This window comes from Loxodonta africana, chromosome 12 (genome assembly GCF_030014295.1).
Source record: "Loxodonta africana isolate mLoxAfr1 chromosome 12, mLoxAfr1.hap2, whole genome shotgun sequence".
NCBI lineage: Eukaryota > Metazoa > Chordata > Mammalia > Proboscidea > Elephantidae > Loxodonta > Loxodonta africana.
This window is the reverse complement of record NC_087353.1, coordinates 91563427-91590482: the sequence shown is the minus strand read 5'-3', so window position 1 is coordinate 91590482 and position 27056 is coordinate 91563427. Positions and strand designations below refer to the sequence as shown.

The following is a 27056-nucleotide window of genomic DNA, read 5'->3' as shown; positions in this document are numbered from 1 at the left end:
GCAGGTCTTTCTTCTGGAAAGCTGCTGGGTGGGTTTCGAACTGCCAGGCTTTAGGTTAGCAGCCAAGAGCTAAACTGTTGGGCCACCAGGGATCTGAAGGAGGAAGAAAAAAAGAAACATTGTTGGGGCAGTCCATGAAATCTAAATGCAAGCTGTAAACTGTACCTTAGAATTGTCTCAGTGTTGATTTTGTGAATTCCATGGCTGGACTGTGATTATGTAGCACAGCGACCATTTTTGGGAAATACATGCTGGAGTGTTTAAAGGTGATGGGGTATCATGTCTACAGCTTACTTCCAAATGGTTCAGAAAAAAAGTAATGAAAATGGGTGTATACACGTGTGTGTGTTTATAGAGAGAGAAACAGTGTGAAGGAGCAAATAATGTGAAATGTTAATAACTAGGGAACACAGGTGACAGGAATACAGAAATTTTCTGTACTATTCTTGCAATTTTTATGCAAGTTTAAAACTACCTCAGAATGAATTACTGTTTAAACACAGATGCTTGCTTTCTCACTCCAGAATAACACCAGACCCCTTCCAACTACTGTCTGGTGGTTAGAAGCGGAGGAGGGTCCTCAGGGCAGCGAAGACCTCTAGGTCCAGCCACTCCGGCATTCCCACCTCGGGACCGTGGCATCTGCTGTTGTGGCCACCTGTGTTCCTCTGCACTCCCCTGGGAAACCCCGTAAACCCCATGCCTCCTTCAGGTCCCCTTGGACTCCTTTTTTGATGCCACAGACCCATGACACCCTGTCATGGTTCTGCAGATGGTCCCTGTCGGGTCCTGGGGAGTGTGACATCTGCCGGGGGTCCCCTCCTATGACCCACGCTCCAGCTGGGCTGCGGTGCCGGGTTCCTGCCACGACGGATGTGAATAAATGAAGCTGTGCAGAAGGCCACAGCTCTGGGCCTGCGAGGGCGTCGTGCCTTACTGTGGCTGCTCCAGGGCGCCCACTCGGCCGCGGGTCGACCGGCTAACTCAGGGTGCTCCCGTCAGCTGTGGGGGACTCTGGCGCCTGCCACAGCTGCCGGTGTCGCCCCTTGCCCACGCGGAGTCAGCTTTTCCACGCCAAGCGGCTGGCCGAGGTACCCCTGGGGAGCACCGCCTCACCGTGACTCAGCAGCACGTCGCGGGCGTCACCCGAGCGCCGGCCCCGAGAAGCTGCCGGACTTTTCCAGGAGCTGGGCGGAGTCCCGGGCACCTGACGGGGCCGCCGGGCCGCTGCGGGACTGGATTGGCCGGCTGGCCGGTGCGTCATCGGCGCGCGCCGGAAATGATTAGGCCGCGGCGGCGCTCTGAAGGGCCGGCTGGGGGATAAATGGCGGGACGCTCGTGTTTGCGAGATGCTGAGCTTTTTTGTGGGCTCGGCCAGGCTCTGGCCTCTCCACGAGTTCCGTCTCCCTGGTTCCTTTTGCTTTGTTCCCAGGGGCTGGCACCGACGAGGGAAACCCGCTTGTCGGTCTCCGCCTTCCTCTTGCTTTTCCAGCTGTCCGTGTCTCCAACGACAGCCAGGTACGGAGTAGGGCTGGGGCCGGGGAAGAACCGAGGGGCGTGTGAAGGCGTCTTAAAGTTGATGCAGCTGTTCACTGCGGTTGTAGACCTCATTAGTTTGACGACATCCGTACATCTCTCTTCCGCTCCCGGCTTCGTACGTATACGGCATTCACGTCATGGCAAAGTGACCCTATAGGTCGGGTGTTTTCAGACTACTCGTCTGGTGTCAAGACCAAAATCGTTTCGGAGTTGACAGTAGATTCTGGTCAATCCCTGGAACACAAAATTAAGGGACGCTTACTTTGTCCTGCCCTGCGGTATATGCCTTTCTGGTACGGCGATGGGCAGCACCGACATGATCCTTGCTACTCCACGGGACTAATCTAGAAGTAATCTACTTGGAAACTGTGAGCAGGTGCGGAAAAGGAATGACGGGATCTTTTGAGAGTAGAGAGTGTGTAACCTACATGGGGGGTCGTGAGGGCTTAGGAAAGGCCCTTTGAAGAGGGACACCTAAACGGAGACCTGAAGTAGATGTTAGCTGGGGGAGAGTATGCCAGGCGGAGGGGCTCCCAGCAGAGTGGGGAGAGCTGATAGGAAGATGGGAAAAAGGACCTTGAACTTGAATTCTAGGAGGGAGAAGAGTTTTGAGAGATTTGGTGGGCACCAGGTTGTGGAGGGGGCCTCCTGAGTCAAGTCCAGTAACGTCACCAGTGGTCTGCCTGTTTTTCATGGTAAGTTAACAGGTTGCAGGTCTCCCTGATCAACTCCAGGTTGATGTCATTAAGGATTAAAGGTGAAGTAAAACTTAATGCTTGAGGGAGTTAAAGCAGCAAGGGACGGGAGTTAAATCTCCAATGGATAGTGTCGTTAGTTAATGTGATCTAGCACCTAGTAACAGAGGCACTTTTGTATATGTCAACAAGTATATTTCATAGATGAAATTATACCTTAAAATTCCCTGAGGTTGTAATTTCATTGGCAGCTGTGTAAATAGAATATGAGAAACCCCAGCCAATATGAGTTGAAATAATGGCTTAATGAAGACCAGAACTTGGGGTGAGCTTCATAAACTGGGACTTAAAAGGATTGAAAAATAATTTTTCTCATAATGGGGTTGATTCTGAATGGCCAAGAACCTGGTACTTCTGCTAAAACTCATGTTTTTCCCTTTGCTGAAAAACAGCAGAATTGATGATGCTTCAGTCTTTGCTGCGTGGCCCCAGGATGGCTTGGCCTTTGAAACCCTGGGGAGCATGTTTGTTTACTTGCATTAGTTGTTAATTATAAATCCCAGTGGCTGGAATTCGGGCAGTCATTGCTTTCCCTCTAACTATTCTCATTCTTGTAGGTGGCATTGAAACCTGTCAGCTGTGTTTTGAACACCTTGCTCACAATGGAGTTCCCTGATTTGGGGAAGCACTGTTCAGAAAAAACTTGCAAGCAGCTAGGTAAGCACTTTTAAGAGATTATCAATAGAATATGAGTATTTTGTTGGTTATCCGTGGGGGAGAACTGGACATTTCCCTAATTAGCTGATAATTCTGTGTCTTGGCCTTTGCTGCTTTTCAGTAGTGGGCACTTGGCATGAGGTCGAGGCTCTGTTCAGCATGGTATTTAGCATCCACATAATGCCAGGTAGTAGGCCAGCTGCATGGTATTTAGCATCCACATAATGCCAGGTAGTAGGCCAGCTGCATGGTATTTAGCATCCACATAATGCCAGGTAGTAGGCCAGCTGCATGGTATTTAGCATCCACATAATGCCAGGTAGTAGGCCAGGTGCATGGTATTTAGCATCCACATAATGCAAGGTAGTAGGCCAGCTGCGAGGGCTAAATGGATACAAATGTGCTTCTTAAAAAGGTGCGATACCACATGAGGTGGAATGTCTCTTGAAAAGATAGCTTTATAGATTCTCTTACATGTTGTTTGACCTTGTGAAATTCAGGACCCAAAGTTTTTTTTCCCCCTCGCTTGTGATGCCTTGAAGCTGTATCCATCTGATAGTTATGGAGCATTTAAATTTAATATAGTATTAAATGCTATGTTAGTATGATCTGTGGTCTTTTTATTCCAGTCTTTAAAACATTTTTTATTTTTTCCATTGTTTAGATTTTCTACCAATAACATGTGATGCATGTAAACAGGATTTCTGTAAGGATCACTTTACATTTGCTGCACATGGGTGTCCCTTTGCGTTCAAGAAGGTAACTCTTCGTACTTTATTCAAAAGATGCTGACCTTTACTTCTGAAAGCTGTGCTGTCTGACAGCGGAAACACCAGCTGTGTGTGTAGCTATTTAAACTAATTACATAAAATTAAAAATTTCTCAGTTGCACTGGATACATTTCAGGTGTTGGGTAGTACAAAAACGGCATGAGGGCAGTGTCTGACCTCATCTTACCCCACAAGGGGGAAGGAGAACCAGGATCAACAGAGCAAGGCTGACTGCTATGAGGTGGAGGCCAGACAAGCCTCCTCTCTCCACCATCTTCACTAATTCTGATACTAGCTGTCCCTCGCACAGCAGTCTGCTTCTTTGCTGGGTTCGAGAAATTGCAATGGCCACACAGACCACATTCACAGTTATGGGGTTTATTAGGGAAGTTAACCGTTACAATTCAGGCTCAAGAACACTCAGGATACAGTTCTTCCATTAGGATAGCATCTCCCCAGCTGTGTTCACAGGCATGCCTCTTCCTGGCTCTTAGGCCTCTACCCAAAGGCACTTAACTTTCTCTGGGTTGGAAAGCTCACCATGCTTTCTCCTGCTGCTGATTTCTCCTTTCCTGGGTGTCTCCCCTCTGCTCTGAAATTGGCTCTTTTAAGCCAAAACTGACCAATCCCTGTGGTAGGCCACAATTACCTATCACACAGTCACCTGAGTAGGAGTTACAAGACCATGGCTAGAAAGGCCACACAGATGTAATCTATCACACTGCAGGTAGCCACATGTGGACAGTGACTACCCTACTGGGCAGCCTGGGCCTAGAACATTCCATCCTCACAGAACGTTCTGTTGGCCAGTATGGCTCGACAGCAATTGAGATTTTAATTTGTTTTCTATTGTTTTACTCAGGGACTCATGCAGTCAAATTGTTGTTGTAACGTAACTTTCAAAGCTTACTTCTTTACACGTTAAAATACTTGATTTCTTTGACTCATTGCTTCAGGGAAAAGCACAGCTGTCTTTCTGTGTGACTCAGGAAATGGCTTAATCTTTGACATGGTCCTGACCAGGAAGTTGTTAGGATCCTTACTCATCCTGGTGACTCTGCAGCTGTGACTCATGTTTAGATGATTCAGATAGAACGCACTAGAAACTGGAAAACAACAACTCTTTAAGAAAACTAACTTGCATAAGTTCAGAGGTCTGAGACTTTATTCCGGACTTTCAAGTGGCCCTGGCCTATCTTCTGTGTCTCTGATGGCTCTCAGATGATTTCAGTATCAGCCCTCCGTGGCTTGACCATGGTGGCCTTTAGAAAAGTGGGCGACTTAGCATTACTGTGCTTTTATATGTGCTGGTCAGCGTGCCGCACTTCAGCTTTTTCTAGCCTGGAACACGTGGGGCGTGTGGTGCAAATTACCCATTTGCCCAGGACTGATGATCAGGCCACATCATCCACGTCCCTAGATACGGAGAGTCTGGCTAGAGATGATTTAGGAACACAGAAATTGATTCTTAGTTAGGAGACCGGCTGATTCAGGGAGTGCCACCTGGTGCATCTTCCAGCCCTGCCCCAGGCAGCAGCCCCACAGCTCGGTGGCTGTCCTCCACCCCAGTGGCAATGGTGGCTGCCCCTCATCCTGTCATTCACAGTTCCCAGCCCCTGCCCTGGGGGAGGAGCCCTGGTGGTAAAGTGGCTAAGCATTCGGCTGCTAACCAAAAGGTCGACAGTTCGAATCCACCAGCTGCTTCTTGGAAATCCTAGGGACAGTTCTGCCCTATACGGTCATAGGAGTTGGAGTCAATTTGACAGCAACAGGTTTTCTACGGGCCCTGGGCACTCAGAGCCCTGCAGTCTGGGGCTTGCCCTTGGCCTAGGTGTGGCCAGTGGAGTGACCTCCCTCCTTGAGGGCCCACCAGTGAGTTCCCTGCTGGTGTCTGCACAAGGACCAGAAAGGCTGCTGGTGATTGAAGAGGGCTGGGTGGTCTCTCTGGCTGGTGTTTCCTGTGTTGTCTCCCCTTCATCGTATTTGGGCAGGATCCTCTCTCCCTGGGATGGTGACAGTCCTGTTTTACTGAGACTGGCCTTGTCTGTCTTCACCTCTCCCCACCCACCCCCCACCCCCGCTGCCTTTTTAACTGACCGTTTTAGGGTTGTTTTTGTGGAAACTCTGGTGGCGTAACGGTTAAGAGCTATATGTCTGCTAACCAAAAGGTCGGCAGTTCAAATCCACAAGGTGCTCCTTGGAAACTCTATAGGGCAGTTCTACTCTGTCCTGTAGGGTCGCTATGAGTCAGAATTGACTTGATGGTGACGGGTTTCCATGGTTGTTTGATAATCTGTTTATTTAAGTTCCACTTAGCTTTAACCTGAGGTGACTCCATACTCAAGTTCTCTTGGTGCCCTGCTGTGAACCTGCTGCACAGACAACGCCCATTCTCACGAGTGGTCAGAGCAGCAGCGTTTGCGCTCTGTACATGCACCGCGCCGTCGTCCCCTTGTCTCGTGGAAACGTTTTGGTGGTCTGACTCTGGAATGTCACCTTGCATCCCACGTGTATAGGATGTTCAGGTCCCAGTGTGCCCACTCTGTAACAGTCCTGTCCCAGTGAAGAAGGGGGAGCTTCCTGACGTGGTGGTTGGCGAACACATGGACCGGGACTGCAAGTACAATCCTGGGAGGAGTCACGAGAAGGTGAGTGGAAAGTCTGAAAATTCTGCATGTGTTGTTTCCTTAGGGGGAAAGGGATCAATGATCTGTGAAAATTGGTCTCCATAGTTCCTGTACAAAGTAAAAACCCAGTGATGTGTGGCCGTTCCCCTGTGTTGTGAGCTATATAAAAACGTTCTCTAAACATCAAGGGCCCTGATGAAAGTCTGCTTGATTTTGAGGAATTTGCGCATTTTCTCCCAGGATGGAGAATTAGACCCAGTTTTCCAGAACTGTCATTGTGCGTTTGCTTTCTCAGCTCCTAGAATAATTCAAAAGGGTATGAAATCGGAACATTTGGTCTCTTGCTTTGGGAACTTCCATGTTTTTATTCAAGTTGCACATCTGATAGTTTGGAGTCAAGTATGTGAGGGAAGAGGACAATCCCTGTGCCCCGTAGGCGACCACCTTCAGCTCCTGACAGTTTTGTTTTCTGGTGTCTGCTTATTTCTCCAAATGCATGTATTTATTGTTACATCTTGAGTTCGTCTTGTCCGCCCTTCAGTTTCATGCACTACCTGGTGACCACAGTGTCAGCCAAGGCCTTAGCTCTTGCCCCTATGCCAGCATCGTGCCCATGGTCTCTCCACCTTCCCTGCCCCCTTCTGTCTTCAGCACGGTCCTCCTGCCCACTGTCCCCACTGCTGTGTCTCTCTGGGCCTGGGAGCTTCTGCATGACTCTCTCTGGAGCTCACACCCGTAGTCTTCTCTGCGTGCTATACTTCCTCCTGCTTTGGTCCCCCTTCCCCGGGTTTCAGAGCCTTCCTACAGCTATGTTCTGGCTTCTCCTACCCACCAAGCATCACTGCTCATCCTCATGCTGGTCACTTTCTAAAACCTTGTGGCTGTTTTCTGTTATTCTTTACACTTGTGGGTTCATTACTCTTGGAAACTCATTTTCTGTCATTTTTATAGGGTTTCAGGAGGGAGCAGAGCCAATCCATGGGGTCAGGTCACCGCCCTTCTCTAGACATCCAAGGAAACTGAACCTCTGACCAACATTAGATGCTGCCATCTGTAGGTTGCATGCCGTGGTTGGCTTTATCCCTGAGGACTGCAGGTCTCCAGGCCTCTTAGGCTATTCCACAGCTGGCCCTCCCCAGGGCCTCACTTTTGGTTTCAGGCTCTTTCTAAGGGAGCTGCTTCCCCCTCCCCCAGCCCTCCAGAGCACTCATGTGGGCATTCTTGGCTTCTTAAAGGGCTTTTCTTTTTCTTTTTGTGGTGTAAATGGAAGTTTATAAATCAAGTCAGTCTCTCATACAAAAAGTTATACACACTTTGCTATGTACTCCTAGTTGTTCACCCCTTAATGAGATAGTACACTCCTCCTCTCCACCCTGTATTCTCCATGTCCATTCAGACAGCGCCTGTCCCCCTCTGCCTTCTCATCTCCTCTCCAGACTGGAGCTGCCCACATAGTCTCACGTGTCTACTTGAGCCAAAAAGCTTACTCCTTACCATTATCATTATAGTCCAGTCCAATCCCTGTCTGAAGAGTTGGTTTCGGGAATGGTTCCAGTCTTGGGCTAACAAAGGGTCCGGGGACCATGACTTTCAGGGTCCCTCCAGTCTCAGTCAGACCATTAAGTCTGGTCTTTATGAGAATTTGAGATCTAGATCCTACTGTTCTGCTCCATCAGGGACTGTTGTGTTCCTTGTCAGGGCAGTGATCGGTGGTAGCTGGGCACCATCTAGTTCTTAGGCCTCAGGCTGATGGAGTCTCTGGTTTATATGTGGTTTAAAGGGCTTTTCTTGTAGGGAATTAGCTTAAAGCACAGTTTCCAGTCATGGGCCTGGTTTGTAGTTATCAAGTACCTTAATCAAGGCATGTACATGTATCTGTTTTCAAGCTCAAACAGGAAGGAATGAAATCTTATTCTTAGCCTATCACACGAAACCCTTTACAAGAAAACTTTCTCCAAGCTCCTTCTCTAACCGTTTTCTCCACACGACTTTGCTGTACATCCTTCCCTCTGCCCTCCAGGCTCTGGGGAAGGGCCTTTACAACTCCTCTGTCTTCATACAAGACTTCAGCTCTACCCAGCCTCCCCGCCCCCCCCATGCCTTTCTCTCCCAGTGAAGTCCTCCTCATCCTTGGCACAAGCAGGTGTTACTGACCAGGTCCTTCCCACCCCTGTCCCGCCCGGCAGCATTGATGCTCCCTCCTCTGTGCTCTGGCCGCCTGTGTAGATGCTGTCAGTGCTCTGCTGTGGCCCTTGTGTCCCCACAGTGCCTTCAGGGACACTGGCTTCTGGGCAGTCTCGAAGAAGCTAGTACCTACCCGTCTTTGCCTGAGGGCCATCCTGCTGCTGGGACGTCCCCCTTGCTTACATTCTTCACGGAGAGTCAGAACTACTTGGGCATTGCCCCCCCCGCCCCGCATCCCCATGACTGATGAGCGTAGGGGGTGTAAACAGACCTTCTCACTCTGTTGTTCTCTGTGGGAGTGCGCGTGGTAGCATACCCTCATCAGCCCCAGTTCTCCCACTCGCTCCCAGGTCCCTCCAAGCCCCTTCCTCCCCGTCTCCTCTTGTGTTTTGTTGTTTTCTTTCCCCTAGGTGCCCCTCCAGTCATTTTCATACGAATCCCTTTTTTGGGATCTGCCTCTAGGGCCCCAGCTGAATATACTGCCTTTATACTGATCACTTGTTAAAACTTGTCTGTGTCTGCTTAGCTAGTATTCATTTCTCACCTGATGCTAAAATGCTGGAGTGATCCCTTGGCATCTTCATTCTGTGTCCTTAAGAGCAATTTCTAGTTTAAATAAAATGATCTTGTTAAGTGCTTGTAACACTTGTTCCCTTAGATTTTTACATACCGGTGCTCAAAAGAAGGATGCAAGAGAAAAGAGATGCTGCAGGTGGTCTGTGACGAATGTCACAGTAACTTCTGCATCCGACACAGACACCCTCTGGACCACAGCTGCAAGCAGGGAGGCTGCCCTCCCAGGAGAGCTGGGTAAGAACACAGTGCTGACTGCTGGAGGGCTGATTTAAGACCCAGGAAAATAATTTAAACTCTTAAGCTGGGGAGTAGAACAGCTTTGAGCACTGTCCCACACTGTCTGACTTTAAATATTTGCTGTAGAGGTTTGGATGATCATAATCTAAGTTATTTAGATGACATTTAATTTCTTTCTCTCAGATAACTTTAATTTTTATCCATGCTCAATTTATGAAAGAGCAAGGTGCCGTTAAATAGAAAACGGATCATTCACCTAAAACACAATAAAAAAAAGAAAATGGTTCAGTGAGGCCTGCAAGCTGGGACCCGGGCAGCTGAAGCTGACACATCTTGGGGAGTTGGGGGAGCCCAGGGAAGGGCATAGAATTTATCTGACTCTCACCCCCGTGGTTGGATATTTAGGGTGCCTCCTATTTTCTGTACCCCATTGTGATTAACACACTTGTAGATCGATCTCTGCTCACATCCTGAATTGTTTCCTGGGGGAAGACCTAGAGTATGCTGGTCTCTGAAGCTGTTGATAACACACATTGCCGATGGTTCTTTGAAATAGTCTTTCTAGCAATGTCTTTTTAAGTGCCATTTTCCAAATCCTGGCCACATCTGGGGGCTGTTTCATTTTTCTCTTTCATATCTGTTCTTCTGATAGGTGAAAGATGATACTTTACTGCTTTAATCAGCATTTCCTTGATTTTATTAGTAAATTGAACATTTTTTCATGTTTGTTAACAACAACAGAAAAGGAAATGGGTTCAGGGTGGCTTTGCTGGATTGCCTGGGCTGGGCTGAAAACAAAATGAGGATTCAGGTAAAGCTGGAAAAGATTAATAAAGTTGAATTCTAGTGTTATTAACCAAGAGTGCCTCTGTCAAGTTAATGGAAGCATCCACCTTACACTTGGTATTAGTGAATCTTAAGCCCCCTTCTAATTGCGATTTATTGTTCCTTATATTGTCCCTACCTGAGCCAGGCTGGGCCCCAGCAGCCCTGAGTATAAATCAGTGTCTGGTTTTCTTGGTGAGCGAGTGCGGGGTGGGACAGTACTGACCTAGCCTCTCCATAGGTGTTCAGCTGCAGGAGTTCCTGAGTCCAAGCCCTCGGGAGCACTGAACACCTTCTCTCCCAGGTGGCTGGCGCAGCGACTCAGGTACCGAGGCGGCTCCACAGGGTAGCAGTTCTTTGCTCCGGTAGCGAGTGTTGACAAGTCCTCGTAGTACAGTGCATGGCTGACCTTGCATGCCCCGGTGGTGTATGACTTAATCATGAGGAAGTTATGGCCTGGAGCCCCAGATGATAAAGGCATTTCATTCCAGCACCAGGGATAATCAGGCAGCAACATCTTATGGCTGCTTTCTGAAAGATATCATTGGGCTTGAAGAGCTAGATCTAAAAAGCTGACAACTCTTTTTATTCTCTTCCAGGTGGAAAGTAAGGCAATGACACCGACGACCTGTTCCTGAGCTGGCACATTAACTTACTGTACGCTATTGTAACTCTGTGAGGTAACTTTCACGCTCTAGTACCTCCATCCTTCTCATGTCAAACAGTCTGAAAAACTTGATAAAACTATTCCAATAAAATATCTTGTCAAAAGAGTTTGTATAAACAATCAGAAGGTATCAAGTGCTATTCTAAGGTGGGCTAACCTCATATAACAACCTCCCCCCACCCCCCGCAAAAAAAAAAATAAAATAAAGCAGCTTAAAGAACAAAGGACCTGCCAGATGGGAGGGTGGTTCTGTTGTGGGCCAAATCAGTCAGGGTTCCTGCCTGGTTGTGGCTCTGTCTTCAGTACGTGGTTCTATAGTGGTTGTGGTCATCTGAGCTCAGGGAAGGACGGAGTGTGGCGCCTGCTTCTTAAGGTCTTGGTCCGGAAGTGACCCACCATTCTTCCACTTAGTTCCACTGAAGAGAATGTAGTCATGTGACTGAGGGAGGCCGGAAGTTCTATTCTTTTGAAAGAAGGGGGTGTGTATCTCTACCATGGCTGACTTCTTTTTAAAATGGCACCATTGTCAACAAGCTAGCTTGCATAATGGCTTATTTGTTCCTGCATATAATCTCAACTCCAGGAGAAAAGTCACCAGATTCAAGCTGTTAAAAATGAAGCTCTGCCTGCCATAGCAGGGAGGGGGCTTCTTGAATACTGGAGGTTGGGGGGTGGGGTACACAGGCATGTACTCCATATCCTGTCACCTGAACCATGAACAGTACACACATGGTGCCCTGGCACTGTTTCTGCCCCAGCTGTGACTTCACGGAGTGACAAAGACCATCCATAAGCCCTGACAGTGTGACTGTTGGTGTTGGATTTGAACTGACAGGCTCTAATCCGGGTCTGAGGGGGCTCGTTTCCTTGGCTCCCGGGTGTCAGGAGGTACAGTGAGACAAAGTGGTCCAGCTGTGTACCTTCCACACATTCCACAGGGCCAGTTTACTACATCTGGATCAACAAATCAAGCAACTGCTTTTTTTTATGGTTTCTCATTCTCAAAGAAATGGGGGTGGGGTGGGAGGGTGTTTCAGTTTCCATTCCATAAATAGGTTATCAATACTGTTTCTGCCTGGTGTCTTGTTCAGTGGTATTTGTTCTAGACCAGTAGTTCTCAATGTGAGCATGCATCAGAATCACCTGGAGGGCTTGCTGGGCCCACCCGCGGCATTTTAATTCTGTCGGTCTGGGTGGGGTGAGGATTTGCACAAGTATCCAGGTCATGCTGATGCTGCAGGTCAGGGAACCACACTTGGCCAAATGACTTCTGCCTCGGTGTGGTCCAGTATCGCAGCCACCAGCCACATGTGCTGTGGAGCACAGGAGATGTACCTAGTGCAATTGGGGAACTGCATTTTAAATTTTACGTAAGTCAGCAGAATTTTAAAAGCGATATGTGACTCATTTGCTAGAAAACTTACATTTAGAACTGAGTGTGTGATTCTGTTTTTTCAACTGTAAATTTTATGAAATCTAAATGCACATTAGGAGTTTCTAATGAAAATTTAATGTCCAAATTAAGCATTTGCAACACACTGGACTTGGAAGACTTAATGCAGTAGAAAAGAATTAAAATATCTCATATAAAAATACTGTTTACATGTTGAAATGATAATATTTTAGATAATGGTATAAATAAAAATTAAAATTTCACTTTTACTGTGGCTCCTAGGAAATTTAAAATTAGATAAAATTCACTATATTTCTGTCAAAAACTACAGTGCCACTCTAGATCATCCAAAGCCCAAGGACAACATTAAATATCCATATTTTATCACAAAGAACAACTAACAATTTACTAGTCCTTTTTTTTTTTGTCTTCAGATTTGATCGGAATATTTAAGTGTAGTGCTTAAGAGCTTTCTGAAAAGCTCAAGTTCGTATTTTTCTTTACAAATACTATGTTAATGGTAAGAGATCAAATAGCTCACAAGTGTGTGCGTTTGAAAAGTGAAAGTTCCCTGTTCCTTAGTGGTACTCCCCAGAAGTCTAAAACAGTCACTATTTACAGTGTCTTTTGCATCCAGAACTTTCTGTTCGGTCACAAGTATGTATCTTTAAAAATATAAACATCCTACGTCACCTACTGTGTTATCTGATTTTTCTTATCTTACTGTGTCATAAGCCTCTTTCCGTGCTAGCACGAGTAGTTCTCATCCTTAGCACACTGGGTGTACCCTGACTTTTTGGCCGGTCTGCTGTTGATGTGCACTGCATTGAAGGGGATGTATATATTTTAAGTTTTGATAGAAGGTGCCAAGCTTTGTCCAAAAAGTCATCCCTGTTCACTGTCCATCATTTCCTGACACCATCACCAACTTAGCATAACTTTTGGTCTCTGCCAAGGGTTGGAAGGGGTTCACCTTCCTGAGCTACTGGGATGCTTCAGTGGAAGTGTTTGACAAGCACTAGGTGGTAGAAGGGGCTTTGGAGTTGGAAAGCTTGGAATTGGGTCAGGCCTTGGCCATTTCATGAGGCTTGAGCAAACTGTGAGTCAGAATCGACGGCAATGGGTTTGGGGCTTTTTTTTTTTTCCCCCGAGTAAACCAACATGTTGGTTGTTGTTTCTTTATAAAGAGTGGCAGGCAGGCAGTGAGCCTGGAAGGCACTTTATTTAACAGATGCCATAAACCAAACCAGCTGCTGTGCAGTTGACTCTGACTCACGGCACCCCGATGTGCGTCATAGTAAACTGCCTCACTGGGTTTTCAGTGGCTCATTTGCAGAAGTAGATCCACCAGGCCTTTCTTCCGAGTCCATCTTAGTCCGCAGTAAACCAGTAACGAGGGCCACGTGAAGTGGCACCTGCGCCTGCCTCAGTTGCTCCCCTCCTGTTCCTGAATTAGAACCAACCAGCTGTTATGGGCGGGACCCAAAGCCATGTCAGAGCTTGTGGTGCCCCGTGTGCTTCAGTGGCCTGGAAAGCTGCGTTGCTCTTGCCGTTCTGGTGCGTGGGATGCAGTATCAGGCGCTGTCACAAGATGTCACCAGAAGCCCTCTGTCGAATATTGACTCATGAGAAGTCAGGTGCACTACCACAGGAAGAGCAGATATTGCCAACCCCTCAGCCCTAACTCAGTTTTTGTAGGTTAGTAATGCCACTAAAGAATGGGGATATATTTTCAAATGTGTTTTTAATTAACCATCCAAATTCAGTTTTGCAGAGAGCCTAAGACCATACTCAAAAGATAGGTTCTGAAATGAGTTCCCTAAACATCACTGGGTGAAGTGTTTTGTGGTTTTCCAAGTTTTCAACTAGAGTCAGGATCTCTGACTCTCAGTAGTACTGCAAATGTTGTGAGATTGCGTTGTCTTGGGGAACATGCTGAGGGGGAAACTAGTCTGTCTTCTGTTTGGTCTGGTATGAACTTTTCCCCAGAAAAATGTTTATTTGCTTTATTTTGCTGAAGTGATATTAAAACTTGAATTCACAGTTTGTTATAAAGTTGAATAGATACCGTAGAAAGAACAAGAAGGACAGGGTTTAGCGGGTGGTATGAGATGTTGCATTAAAGGTGGTGTTTCTTTTGTTTGAGCATGTTATCCTTCTTTCTGCCTTTTCATAGGAATATTTGAGGGGAGCTCTACAAAAAACCACATTTGTAAAAGGCTACACACCCCTGAGCTGTATTACAAGGTCTTCTCCTTAAAATGCATTAAAAGCTAGGGTTTTCTTGCAATAAATGCTACAAAAAATATCTTTTAAAAAACCAAAGTGGCTCTTTAATTTTGTATCATTTCAAACTGAAACTAAAGCAACTTTTGTAGACAACTCTGCTTTGACAGAATCTTAAGGGGGTGGGGGGTAAAAAGAGTCCAGTAAGAAGACAGTGTTAATGCATCAGTATTTCTCTTTCCAAGGAGGCTTGGTGGTACAGTGGTTAAGCACTCGGCTGATAACCAAAAGGTCAGCAGTTTGAGCCCACCAGGCACTCCATGGGAGAAAGATGTGGCAGTCTGCTTCTGTAGAGATTACAGCCTTGGAAACTGTGGGGCAGTTCTGCTCTGTCCTTTAGGGTTGCTGAGTCAGGATTGACTCCACAGCAGTGAGTCTGGTTTCTCTTTTCTGCTCTGACACAAACATTCCCTGGAGACCAGGAGTCATTAGAAATGTTACTGTAGCAATGTTCCTATAGCAATGTGCAGAGAGCTTACAGAGCTCCAGGGAAAAGGCTAAACCATCTCCGTTGGTGCAGACAGGTGTGAGCTATGGAATCACCGGTGCAAGTGATCACTGGCCTCTCCTTGGTGAGCGTTTACTTCATCACCCTTCCAGCTCTGGCCAGTCCTTCTCCTGCTACTTCTGCCTGTCCACCATAAGACAGTGTGGTAGGCATGCTTTGACTGTTTGGTCCACTAAAGTCAAAGTCCACCTTCCCTCTACTCCACCCAAGTTACACACCCCATTCTGATGGGGGAGGGTGAGTCTTGGAAGCTTTGTCTAAAGCACTGTCTCCCCGCTCCATCTCTGTGACTCCATCTGTTACCATGGGTTTAAATCTGATATATGGTAATGACTCCCAAACTCTATTTCTAGCCTAGGCCTCTCCCACTGAAGTCTAGAGTTGCATATCCACCATATGCATGTCACTGTATCAGGTGGTAGAAACCCTACCAGTCTTGTATTCTGGGAGGTACCAAGAAGCACTGTTGCCTGAATGCTTTGATACAAAATAAGATACATTGTGTACTGGAATCTAGTATAGGAAAGCAGTATGAAGCATCGGGTTTAAGATGAAGTTTGTAGGAAGAAAGACAAGTGGAGAAAATTGGGTCACTTTGATTTTTGCTGTACATAAAGAAAAACCAGCTTTATTCAATCCCAGGGCCAGAGAGCCTTGGGAGCTGATCAGGGGTATTTTGCAAGAGTTGGGCTTGAGCAGCAGTAGTTCAAGTTCTTGTGAAAAACTGCTGGTAATATGGCAGACCCACCATGTTTCCTGATTGAAACTCCAGGCTATAGCAGGATCATTTGTGATTTGATTTTTATAGTTCTCAAAAGAGTAGTAAGGTCTGTTTAAATACACATTTGCTTATAAAAGCATAAACTCCATCAAGGTAAAGAAAACCAGAATGGTGCCGTTATATATAAAACTGTTTCTTACGTATCCAAAAGGACTATTTTGTGATAATTGATAGAAATATAGCAAAAAAATTTTTTTGCTTGATCTCCTGTTCTGAATCTCATAAGTTTTTTCTATAGCCACATTATTATATGGTTTATGGTTATGAAGACAGGTACCAGACTTCAACCTGGCAAATATAAAGACTTCAGGGTCATTATGGAAACCTTGCAGGAATTTGAATAATTCTCGAGACTTGAAACAAAACGGGTATTAGCATGATCTCATCCACATGTCACAAAGATCATTCTGGTGTTTGTGTGAGGTAGAGGATGGCTTAGAGGGGCAAAAGTGGAAGCAGGGAGACCACAAACTCTGGGTGAGAGATTATGGGGCCTGGGCCCCCATAGATGGGTGGCGGAGGGCAGAGACAGTAGTGAATTCATTTGAGATCTTTGTTGTGAAATGAGCAGTACGTGCAGGGCACAGAGAGGAATAGGGTGATGCCTAGCTTTTCTTGGTGTCACTTACCGGGACAGGGAGGAAGGAGGGGGACATGATGAGGAAAGAACAGGCTTGGAAGGAAAAGCCAGGAGTTTAATTTTGAACATGCTTATTTGGGATGTTTACCAGATTATGATGTAGAGATGTCAAGGAGGGAAGTGGATATGCAAGTCTACAGTTCAGTGGGAGAGGTCTAGGCTAGAACTAGGATTTAGGAGTTATTAGCATGTAGTGGGTTTAAGCCATGTTGGCAGATGGAATCACAGAGAGGGGGAGACAAGGCCTATGGGAGAAAGAGAGGGAGAAAAGGAGAAGAAAAAGAAGTATAGAAGTAGTAGTATTGGACCCAAGACAGCTAGCGCTAACGAATATGGACATTGAGAATAAAGGAAAATTACAGTATAGCATCTCAGACAGCAAGAAAGTAGCGTTCAGTAAAATAGGAAGTGAGTGATACTTAAAATAATAAATGTACACATATCTCCTCAAACAATAAAATAATTTAGTTAGGTGTTGTTGTGTGCCATCAAGTTGATTTCAACTCATAGTGTGACCCTATATGACAGAGGAGAACTGCCCCACAGGGTTTCCAAAGAGTGGCTGGTGGTTTTGAACTGCTGACCTTTTGATTAGCAGCCGAGCTCTTAACTGCTGTGCCATCAGGAACCCTCATAAACTACCAGAGAGTCAAAAATGTTCCAAGGAGGGATCTTTACGCTTCAGCTTATCTCTGTGAGGCAGACAGCCTCGGAGCTCAACCCTGCTCTGGTTTATCTTCCTGCAATGAACAGACTATGTTGCACGTTCTTCTGAAATTGTTCTCAACAAGATAACCACAGAACAGCTGTAGTGGGCCTCAGCCATTGTAGCAGGTTTTCTACACCATCTTAACTTCAAGTGACCTATCAGCTCATTGAGTGAAAAATACATATAAGCTCCCCACCTCTGGGGTGGAGACTTAACATGCTAATGAAAAAAACAATTTCCTCCTCCATCCCAGGGGATCAAACCCTTGTCTAGAAAAAATGCATAGTCATCCCCAAACCCTCCGCACCTGTATGAAGGTCAGTCCTAAATATTCATGATGACTTTGCATTTCCTTGTCTGCTTGCTGTAAAAGCCCACACTGCCTCAAGCTGCCTGCAAGCAGCCCTGATTGCTCCTTTTTTGCGCAACAAAAAAAGGCACATTTCTTCTCTCACCTCGGCCTCTTGTTTATTGGCTTTAACAAGTCATGCGGTAGAACTTGGGGTTTCTACCTGGGAGCATTTCTGGTGAGCCATAGCTTGGTTCCTTAGACGGGCTGTGTCGGGGACCCCACCTGATGTCTGGTGCCACCCAGAGAGTTCTCCAGGAGACCTCAGGGCATTCCTAAAGACCAACGCGCCTCAGACCCAATACTGACTCTGTGGGAGACAAGAAACACACCTGGGGTTATTTGGTAAGTACCTAGGTAAGGTCTTAGAATTCTGAGTCCCAAGAAGCGAAAGTATTGACTGTTGAGGGTGTAAAAGGCTCTAGGTACCTGTTGGTGCACCAAATTAGGTTGTGTGAATGTGTAAGTGTGTGTGTATCCAGAAAATGAATGTTCAAGAAATCCTGGAAGATGCATCTTTAAAAACTGGGAATATTTTCGGTCAGACTCTATGAAAAAGATGATTTTCTTTTGTAACACCACATGACCTCAATATAAATTGGCAGATGAGGAAAAGTAGCAGCAAATTGGTCTCTAAATTATACTATCCTCCAACTTGATCTTTTCTGTACTTGAGAGGGTAAATGAGATGAAAAGTGTTATGTAAAAGCTTTCATGACTCTGTATCAGCACAAAGAGTTACAGAAAAATGTAAAATCTTCGTTCAGAAAGGGACTGATAAAGTACAACTGCCAGTCCTCCCTCCTGACCCTGAGGAGCGTCTTCCAGCTCCTGCTGCTTCAGCACCCACACCACCCCCTCCCTATGCTCTGCTTCCATCCAACAGAGCTGCTGTGCCAGCGACAGCCCCCACTGTTAAGCCTCCTCAATCTTTGTATCCACCCCTCCTGGGTCCTTCTGTCCCAGTGGTGGGCTCATCCCCCCCCCCACACATACGGAACGGAATGACTTGGGCACCCTGATTGAGCTATTAGAGAAAGTGAAAATAACCTGGGAAAGACTGGTTCTCAAGAGAGCCATAGTATCTTAAGACCACGTTCACAAGTTCACTGATCTGGATCCCAAGAGCCCTAAAAATGCCTGAATGGTCAATATAATTTTTATAGGACAAAGTGCTCCCCAATGTTAATAGAAAGCTTGAGAAATATAGGGTTAAAAATCTCTCGGCTAGTGGAACTGGCCTGCCAAGTTTACTCTGACATAAGGAGCAAGAAAGAAGAAAGTTGCAGACCAAAAGCGCCAGGCAGCCTTCCTAGCTCCTGCCTTACAGGCTGAAGGCCAGCCCTCAAGAAAACAAAGAGACCAAGGCCAAAGAGCCTAGAAGGCCCCACACCCCTTTGGAAAGAGACCAGTACAGCTGGTGTAAAGAGAAAGGATATTGAAAGTGAGAGTGCAAAATACCAAGCAAAAAAACTAAAGAAGTGACCCAGTGCCCAGTCGTGCCACTAGAAGATAATTCAGACTGAGGGAACCAAAGAAGTCTTCTACTCGAGCCTCTGGTTATAATGACGGTGGAAGGAGAACCTGTAAAGTTTCTGGTCGGTACTAGAGCAACTCACTTCTGACTTGCCTCCCTCCCTCCCCCCGCCCCACCTAAAGCAAAAGCTACCTGGACAAGGTGGACAGTGTCTGTTGTGGGAACATCAGGAAAAGAAGAGCACCCTCCCTTCCTACAACCTCTAACTTGTTCTATACAAAAAAAAAATCTCAAACACAGTCCTTTATGAAAAATGAGTGGCAGTTACAAGTGGCCCTCACTACCAGGCCACCAGCTATGAGGAAGAAGAACATTAACAAAGGTTAGTTGATCCAGATATCAGAGATGCAGTAGTGCCATAGGTGTGAGCCAACAAAATACCGGGGAGAACAAAAAACATCCCTCCCCCATTGTCATTACATTGTTACCTGGTATAGTTCCCCCAGAGCTTAAGCAGTATCCCATCCGAGCTGAAGCCTTGACAGACTGGGCAAAATCATCACCAGATACCTGAAAGATGGACTACTCAGACTGTGCCAGTCACAGTTCAATGTCACCATCCTGCTAATGAAGAAGAAAAATAGAAAACACTGGTTCGTTCAAGATCTTCGAGCTGTCAACAAGGCAACACAGTCCACCCTATAGTCCCCAGCCCATATACCCTGCTGTTGGCCTTGTCGTCCACCTTTTTCAGGTTCACTGTGCTAGACCTGAAAGATGTCTTCTTTTGCATCTGAGGAAAAAAGTAAAAAAAAATCTTTGCCTTCAAGTGGGAATACCCAAGAACAGGACAAACAGCAGTTGTGTTGGCAAGTCCTTCCACAGTACTTTAAAAACAGTCCTACTCTTTTTGGATCAGCTTTATCCCAAGAACTGAGACAACTGACCTTAACCAATGGTGTCCTCCTCCAATATGTGGAGACCTACTCATCACCAGTCACAGACTTGAACTGTTTACCGATGGAAGCAGTTACATGAAACGAGGAAAAAGAAAAGCTGGATATGTGGTGGTCACTTTAGAAGAGGTTCTAGAGGCTAACGTGCTTCCCCCAGGTACTTTCTCCCAGAAGGCTGAGCTCATTGCGATGCTGCAGGCCTTTAGAATCATCAAAGGTAAGCGATCAACTATTTATATTAATTCTAAGTATATATTTGGGGTAGTTCATGCACATGGGGCAATCTGAAAGGAAAGAGGGCTCCTGAGAACAGAAGGTAAGGATATTAAATATTCTCAAGAGATCTTACGAGTTTTACAAGCCATCTCATACCCACCCAAGTAACAGTAGTACATTGCAAAGATCATCAGAAAGGGACACCACAGTGGCCAAGGGTAATTACAAAAAAGATGCAGCAACAAAGAAAGATGCAATCCAACAGAAACCTATTGTAGTAGCCGCACTAATTCCCCATTTAGAGTTACCACCACCTGACCTCCACCTGGACTCTTCCCAACACGACAAAGACATTGCCAAGACCTGGGGGGCCACTTTAAACAAAGATGAGTGGCTGTACACCCCCCATGTAAAGATTTTCATTCCGTCAAAACTCATGCTCACCAGTCTACCCATTATGGATGCAATGGACTATATGATTGGATTAAGAGACATTTAATTGGGCCAGAGGTCCATGCCACTATCTCAGTAGTGGTAAAGAGCTGCCCCACCTGCATAAAAAATAATCCCAAGAACACTGCTGAAGTGCCCCCAGGGGTCCAGCGAACTGGGGCAATGCCTAGAGACTACTGACAAGACTGAAAAGGCCACCAAGGTTGTGAAGAACCTCCTGAATGAAATCATCCCTCAGTTTGGGCTTCCTGTCTCCATTGGCAGTGACATCAGGCCCCATTTTATGAACTTGGTAGGTAGAGTCAGTGGCAACTGCCCCGAACATTAATTGGATTTTACAGCCTGGAGACCCCAGTCTAGTGGTAAAGTGACATAACCAGACTCTAAAGAGACACCAGCAAACCTGTGCTAAGAGATCAAGTTGGTGTAGACAAAGGCACTACCTACGGCTCTCTTGAGAGTTTGATCCACCCCTAGAGGCAAACTGAAACTTAGCCCATTTGAACTATTACACCGGCGCCCTTTATTAGAGAACCCCAATATGACCAACATAGCCTGCTTTAATAATGACCAACCTCCCTCCCTCCACAAGGTTAAAGATGTTCAAGTTACTAAATACCTGCAGTCTCTTTGGGTGACTCCGTCTTCTTTCCCCAAGTATGCGCACCTGAGAATCCCACCTGAACCAAAAGTATCCCTGCCCCTTTTCCAGCCTGGTGATTAGGTCTCCTAAAAGCCTGAAAGTCAGAGCCTCTCCAGCAAAAGTGGACCAGTCCTTTTGAGGTGTTACTAGCAGCTCTGACCTCCATCAAGCTCAGCAGTCTCAAAGTTTAGCTCCACTGCATCCTAGTAAAGAAAACTGTTCCATCAGACATAGAAGGACAAACTCGTCAGAACTGTGAGAACTGGACTTGAAAACCTATTTAAGTACTTGTTTACAAAACGCCCTCCTGCATAGATCCAATCCCAAAATAACTCTTAATCTTGTTCATTGTACTATATACACTGCCTTTTTGTTTCTTTATGCTGTGTTTAAACAAGTCAGATTGATGAGAGGCTGAGAGCCCTCTAGCCACCATAAAAACAAAAACCAAACCCACTGCTGTGGAGTCAATTCCGACTCATAGCGACCCTATAGGACAGAGTAGAACCGCCCCATAGAGTTTCCAAGGAGTGCCTGGTGGATTTGAACCGGCATCCTTTTGGTTAGCAGCTGTAGCTCTTAACCAGTATGCCACCAGGGTTTCCTAGCCACCATAAGAAATAGTCATGATTGTTGCTATCCTTCTCCAAGAGATTCTCATAGCCCAAGCTAAGTGGTAAAACAATCAATTCATTCAACTTTCCAACTCTGCTTCCTGGGGAGATAATCTGAGGAATTGTTAGATCTGTCATCCATTCCCTACTTCCTCTGCTAATTTAAAAGTTCCCTAGAAAAGCCCTATTCCCTTATAGGACACAACAGACTTGGTTCACAATTGCCCAGTAGTTTAAAATGGGCATTGGTCGTAAGTGACCAACACTCAAAGAAAAGGAAGGAATGAGGCAGACAGCCTCAGAGCTCAACACTTCTAATACCTGCTCTGGCTTATCCTACAATGAACAGAATAGACTGCACACTCTCCTGAAATTGTCCTTGACAAGATAACCACCTCTAGTGGGCCTCAACCAGTTTTAGCAAGTTTTTTTCTTAGACTTCAAGTGACCTATGAGCTCATTAAGTGAAAAATATATACAAGTACCCCACCTCTGGGTGAAGAGTTAACATACTAATGAAAAAAAAAAAAAACAAACAAAAAACCAATTTCTTCCTCCACCCCAGGGGATTGAACCCATGTCTAGAAAAAATGCATAGTCATCCCCAAGCCCTGAGTGCCTGTGTGAAGGTCAGTCCTGAATATTCATGATGAATGCGCATTTCCTTGTCTGCATTCTGTAAAAGCCCACCTCCCCAAGCTGCCTTGGAGCAGTCTTGGAGGCACCAGCCCCGATTACTCCTTTTCTCTCACAATGACATAAAGGAGCCTTTCTCCTCCCACCTTGGCCTCTTGTTTATTGGCTGTAACAAGTCATGCAAAGAAGCTGGGGTTTCCACCCGGCAACAGCTAGTAAAGCAATTAGTGATGTGAGGATTCCATACAGCATTGTCTTGAGAAACAATTAATTACTGATTTACTCTAAAACAGCTCTAGTCTGATGGAACCCCTGCTGAGAATTTGCATTTCTAACAAGTTCTTAGGAGATGCTAATGCTGCTGGTTAGGGACCAATTCTGAGAACCACTAGTAGAACAAACCAGGGCTCCTCCAAACTGACGAAAACCTGTTCCCTTGGAGTTGATTCTGATTCATAGCAAATCTACATGACTCAGAATCGACTGGATGGCACAGACTGACAGCACAGATAATTCTTCAAAAGAGCAAAATGTCTAAATCCTTGACAAAGTTCTACCCCATAGAATTCAAAAACCTATCAAAAATTCACAATGACCAAGTGGGATTCATACCAGGTGTGCACGGATGGTTCAACATTAGAAAAACAATCAATGTAATCCATCACATAAATGAAAGACAAGAACCACATGATCTTATCTACTGATGCAGAAAAGGCATTTGAAAAAGCCCTACATCCATTCCTGATGAAAACTCTCAGCAGAATAGGAACAGAAAAGAAATTCCTCAACATAATAAAGGGCATTTATACAAAGCCAATGGCCAACATCATCCTAAATGGGGAGAGTCTGAAAACATTCCCCTTGTATCACCACTCTTATTCAACATCGTGCTGGAGGTCCTGGCCAGAGCAATTAGGCTAGAAAAAGAAATAAAGGGCATCCAAATTGGTAAGGAAGAAGTAAAAGTATCCCTATTAAAAAATGATATGATCTTATACACAGAAAACCCTAAAGAATCCACAAGAAAACTATTGGAACTAATAGATTTCAGCAAACTATCAGGATACAAGATAAACATCCAAAAATCAGTTGAATTCCTCTACACCAACAAAGAGAACTTCAAAAATGAAATCACCACATCAATACCATTTACAGTAGCCCCCAAGAAGATACTTAGGAATAAACCTAACCAGAGACATAAAAGACCTGTACAAAGAAAACTACAAGACACTATTGCAAGAAACCAAAAGAACTACGTAAGTGGAAAAACATACCAACTCATGGATAGGAAGACTCGACATTGTGAAAACGTCATTTCTACCCAAAGAGATCTATAGATACAATGAAATCCCGATCCAAATTCCAACGGCATTTTTTAACAAGATGGAGAAACAAATCACCAACTTCATATTGGAAAGGGAAGAGGCCCCGGATAAGTAAAGTGTTACTGAAGAAGAAGAACGAAGTGGAGGCCTCTCACTACCGGATTTTAGAACCTATTATACCACCACAGTAGTCAAAACAGCCTGATACTGGTACAACAACACATACATAGACCAGTGGAAGAGAATTGAGAACCCAGATGTAAATTCATCCACCTATAAGCAGCTGATATTTGACAAAGGCCCAAAGCCTGTTAAATGGGGAAAAGACAGTCTCTTTAACAAATGGTGCTGGCATAACTAGATATCCATCTGCAAAAAAATGAAACAAGACCCATACCTCATACCGTGTACAAAAACTAACTCGAAATGGATCAAAGACCTAAATATAAAATCTAAAATGATAAAGATCATGGAAGAAAAATAGAGGCAATGCTAGGAGACCTAATACATGCCATAAATAGTATACGAACCATAACTAACAATGCGCAAACACCAAAAGAGAAACTAGATAACTGGGAGCTCCTAAAAATCAAACACTTAGGCTCATCAAAAGACTTTACCAAAAATAGTAAAAAGACAACCTACAGACTGGAAAAAAATTTTTGGCCACGACATATCCAATAAGGGTCTAATTTCTAAAATCTACAAGATACTGCAACACCTCAACAACAAAAAGACAATCCAATTAAAAAATGGACAAAGGATATAGACACTTCACAAAAGAAGACGTTCAGGTGGCTCACAGATATATGAGGAAATGCTCACAAGCATTAACTATTAAAAAAAACTATTAGAGAAATGCAAATCAAAACTACAGTGAGATACCATCGCACCCCACCAGGGCTGGCAACTGATCCATAAAACACAAAATAATAAATGTTGGAGAGGTTGTGGAGAGATCAGAACACTTATGCACTCCTGGTGGGAATATAAAATGGTACAAACACTTTGGAAAACAATTTGGTGCTTCCTTAAAAAGCTAGAAATGGAAGCAGCATATGATCCAGCAATCCCACTCCTTGGAATATATCCTAGAGAAACAAGAGCCATCACATGACTAGATATACGCACATCCATGTTCATTGCAGCACTGTTCACAACAGCTTAAAGATGGAAACACCTAGGTGCCCATCAACAGATGAATGGGTAAACAAATTATGGTACATACAAACAGTGGGATACAACACAACGTTAACAATGAATCCGTGAAACACATCACAACATGGATGAATCTAGAGGGCATTACGACGAGTGAAATGAGTCAGTCACAAAAGGATAAATACTATATGAAACCACTATTATAAGAACTCAAGAAAAGATTTAAACACAGAAGAAAACATTCCTTGAGGGTAGGGAAGGAGGGGGAGGGCAACTCACTAACTAGATAGTAGACAGGAATCATCTTAGGTGAAGGAAGGACAACACACAACACAGGGGAAGTCAGCACAACCAGACCAAAGGAAAAGCTAAGGAGTTTCCTGAACACAACCAAACACTTTGAGGGACAGAGTAGCTGGGGCTGGGGCCTGGGGACCATAGTTTCAGGGGACATCTAGGTCAATTAGCATTACAAAGTTTATTAAGAAAATGTTCTGCATCCAACCTTGGTGAGTGGCATCTGGGGTTTTAAAAAGTTGCGATCGGCCATCTAAGATGCATCAGTTGGTCCCAGCCCACTTGGAGAAAGGAGAATGAAGAACACCAAAGACAAATAAAATATTAGCCCAAGAGACAAAAACCCCAAAAAACCCACTGCCATCAAGTAGATTCCAACTCATAGTGACCTGATAGGGCCTGGTGGAGTCCAACGGCCAGCCTTTTGGTTAGTGGCCATAACACTTAATCACTACGCCACCAGGGTTTCCAGAGGTCCACATAAACCAGGGGCTGCATTAGCCTGAGACCAGAAGAATCAGATGGTGCCAGGCTACCACCAATGATCGCCCTGACAGGGAACACAACAGAGAGTCCCGGATGGAGCCAGAGAAAGTGCAATTCACCAGACTTAATGGTCTGACAGAAATTGGAGGAACCCCGGAAACTATGGACTCTGAACGCTCCGTTAACCCAGAGCTAAAACCATCCCGGAAGCCCACTCCTCAGACAAAGATTAGACTGGCCTATAAAACAAAAAAATTATACTCGTGAGGAGTGTGCTTCTTAGTTCAACCAGATACAGGAGACCAAATGGGCAGCTTCTTTCTGGAGACAGGATGAGAAGGCAGGAAGGGACAGGAACTGGTTGAACGGACACAAGAAATCCGGGGTGGAAAGGGGGAGTGTACTGTCACATTGAAGGGACTGCAACTTATGTCACATAACAATAGGTGTATAAATTTTTGTAGGAGAAATTGAGCTGTGAGATTTCACCTGAAGCGCGCACACACACACACAAGCGCAATGCCTAAAGCCAAACGGTCTTCACTAATTTATCTAGATCATTGTTTGACTCAGAGGTAATTTTAGGAAACCAGTTCTCTCAAGGCTCAAGGAAGGCTCAAAGCTCATCTTAGGGCGATAGCTTGGGTAGGTCACTCCAACCTCTAGAGAACCCAGAAATCTGGATTTGACGAGGATTAAAATTCCGTTTCTCGGCATAAACAGATATTTTTCATTATACAAGCCGATCACTGTACCCCGAAGTTGCCTGGCCCTCGGGCTCGATCCCTGGACACGATACTCCCGCCAGGAGGAACCGCCATCCCGATCAGTCAATTCTGCCACATTTAATATCCTGCTCCCGCCCGGCACAGCTCTCCGAGCACAGAACGAGTTAGGCACGTCGCTCGCTCTCCGAGCGCCTACCTTTCTTTTGAAGAGGTGAAACTGGGGGTGTGGCGACCGGAACCCGACAGCCTAGACAGGAACCGGGGAGAGGGAGAGTTGCCTTGGCAACCGGAGGCTCTCTCAGCAACCAGGGGCTCCGAGAGATGGCGTCACCAGCCCGCGCCCGGGCCTCGCACCGCCCTTTTGCGGCTACAGCTTGCTATTGGTCTGTGGGTTAGACAGATGCGAGCACTGTCCAATGGTAGGCCCGGTGCTCCTGAGGGGCCGGACGTCTAGCCCTCCGGTGCTTGGCGCTGGCGGAAGCTGGGCATTGGCGGCCACCCGGTTCTCCCGTAGGTAGTGGGGATCGTATCGTGGGGGATGCGGGGGTCGGGGCTCAGGATCTT

The 27056-nt window shown here is 45.7% G+C and overlaps 2 protein-coding genes across 7 annotated transcripts in view; both read left to right on the top strand.

Annotated features, from left to right (window-relative positions):
- The first annotated feature begins 1283 nt into the window (after window positions 1-1283).
- ZFAND2A (zinc finger AN1-type containing 2A) lies at window positions 1284-22436 on the top strand. Of its 5 annotated transcripts, none has more exons than XM_003416583.4 (7): window positions 1284-1518; window positions 2852-2951; window positions 3616-3710; window positions 6238-6369; window positions 9191-9342; window positions 10412-10495; window positions 10770-22436. In XM_003416583.4, exons 2-7 carry the CDS (start codon window positions 2897-2899, stop codon window positions 10786-10788), a joined length of 537 nt encoding a protein of 178 aa, XP_003416631.2. In that variant the 5' UTR covers window positions 1284-1518; window positions 2852-2896; the 3' UTR covers window positions 10789-22436. The 5 variants fall into 5 exon arrangements, with proteins under 5 accessions (XP_003416631.2, XP_064152018.1, XP_023411672.1 ...); XM_064295948.1 differs by having other exon boundaries at window positions 1286-1915; XM_023555904.2 differs by having other exon boundaries at window positions 1288-2951.
- A 4462-nt stretch (window positions 22437-26898) lies between these two features.
- C12H7orf50 (chromosome 12 C7orf50 homolog) overlaps window positions 26899-27056 on the top strand; it is a 120557-nt gene continuing 120399 nt past the window's right edge. The window contains exon 1 of one of the 2 annotated variants that reach the window (XM_023555903.2): window positions 26899-27002. In XM_023555903.2, the coding sequence (XP_023411671.1) occupies window positions 26909-27002 (94 nt within the window). In that variant the 5' untranslated portion in view covers window positions 26899-26908. The remainder of the gene's footprint in view (window positions 27003-27056) is intronic. The other variant, XM_064295946.1, reaches the window with a different exon arrangement.

Bases quoted from the DNA above. Each gene is read 5' to 3' on its own strand.
- ZFAND2A (XM_003416583.4), top strand. From the start codon at position 2,897: ATGGAGTTCCCTGATTTGGGGAAGCACTGTTCAGAAAAAACTTGCAAG. The intron at 6,370-9,190 runs GTGAGTGGAAAG...TTGTTCCCTTAG, and splicing joins CTGGGAGGAGTCACGAGAAG to ATTTTTACATACCGGTGCTC. The intron at 9,343-10,411 runs GTAAGAACACAG...GCCTCTCCATAG, and splicing joins TGCCCTCCCAGGAGAGCTGG to GTGTTCAGCTGCAGGAGTTC.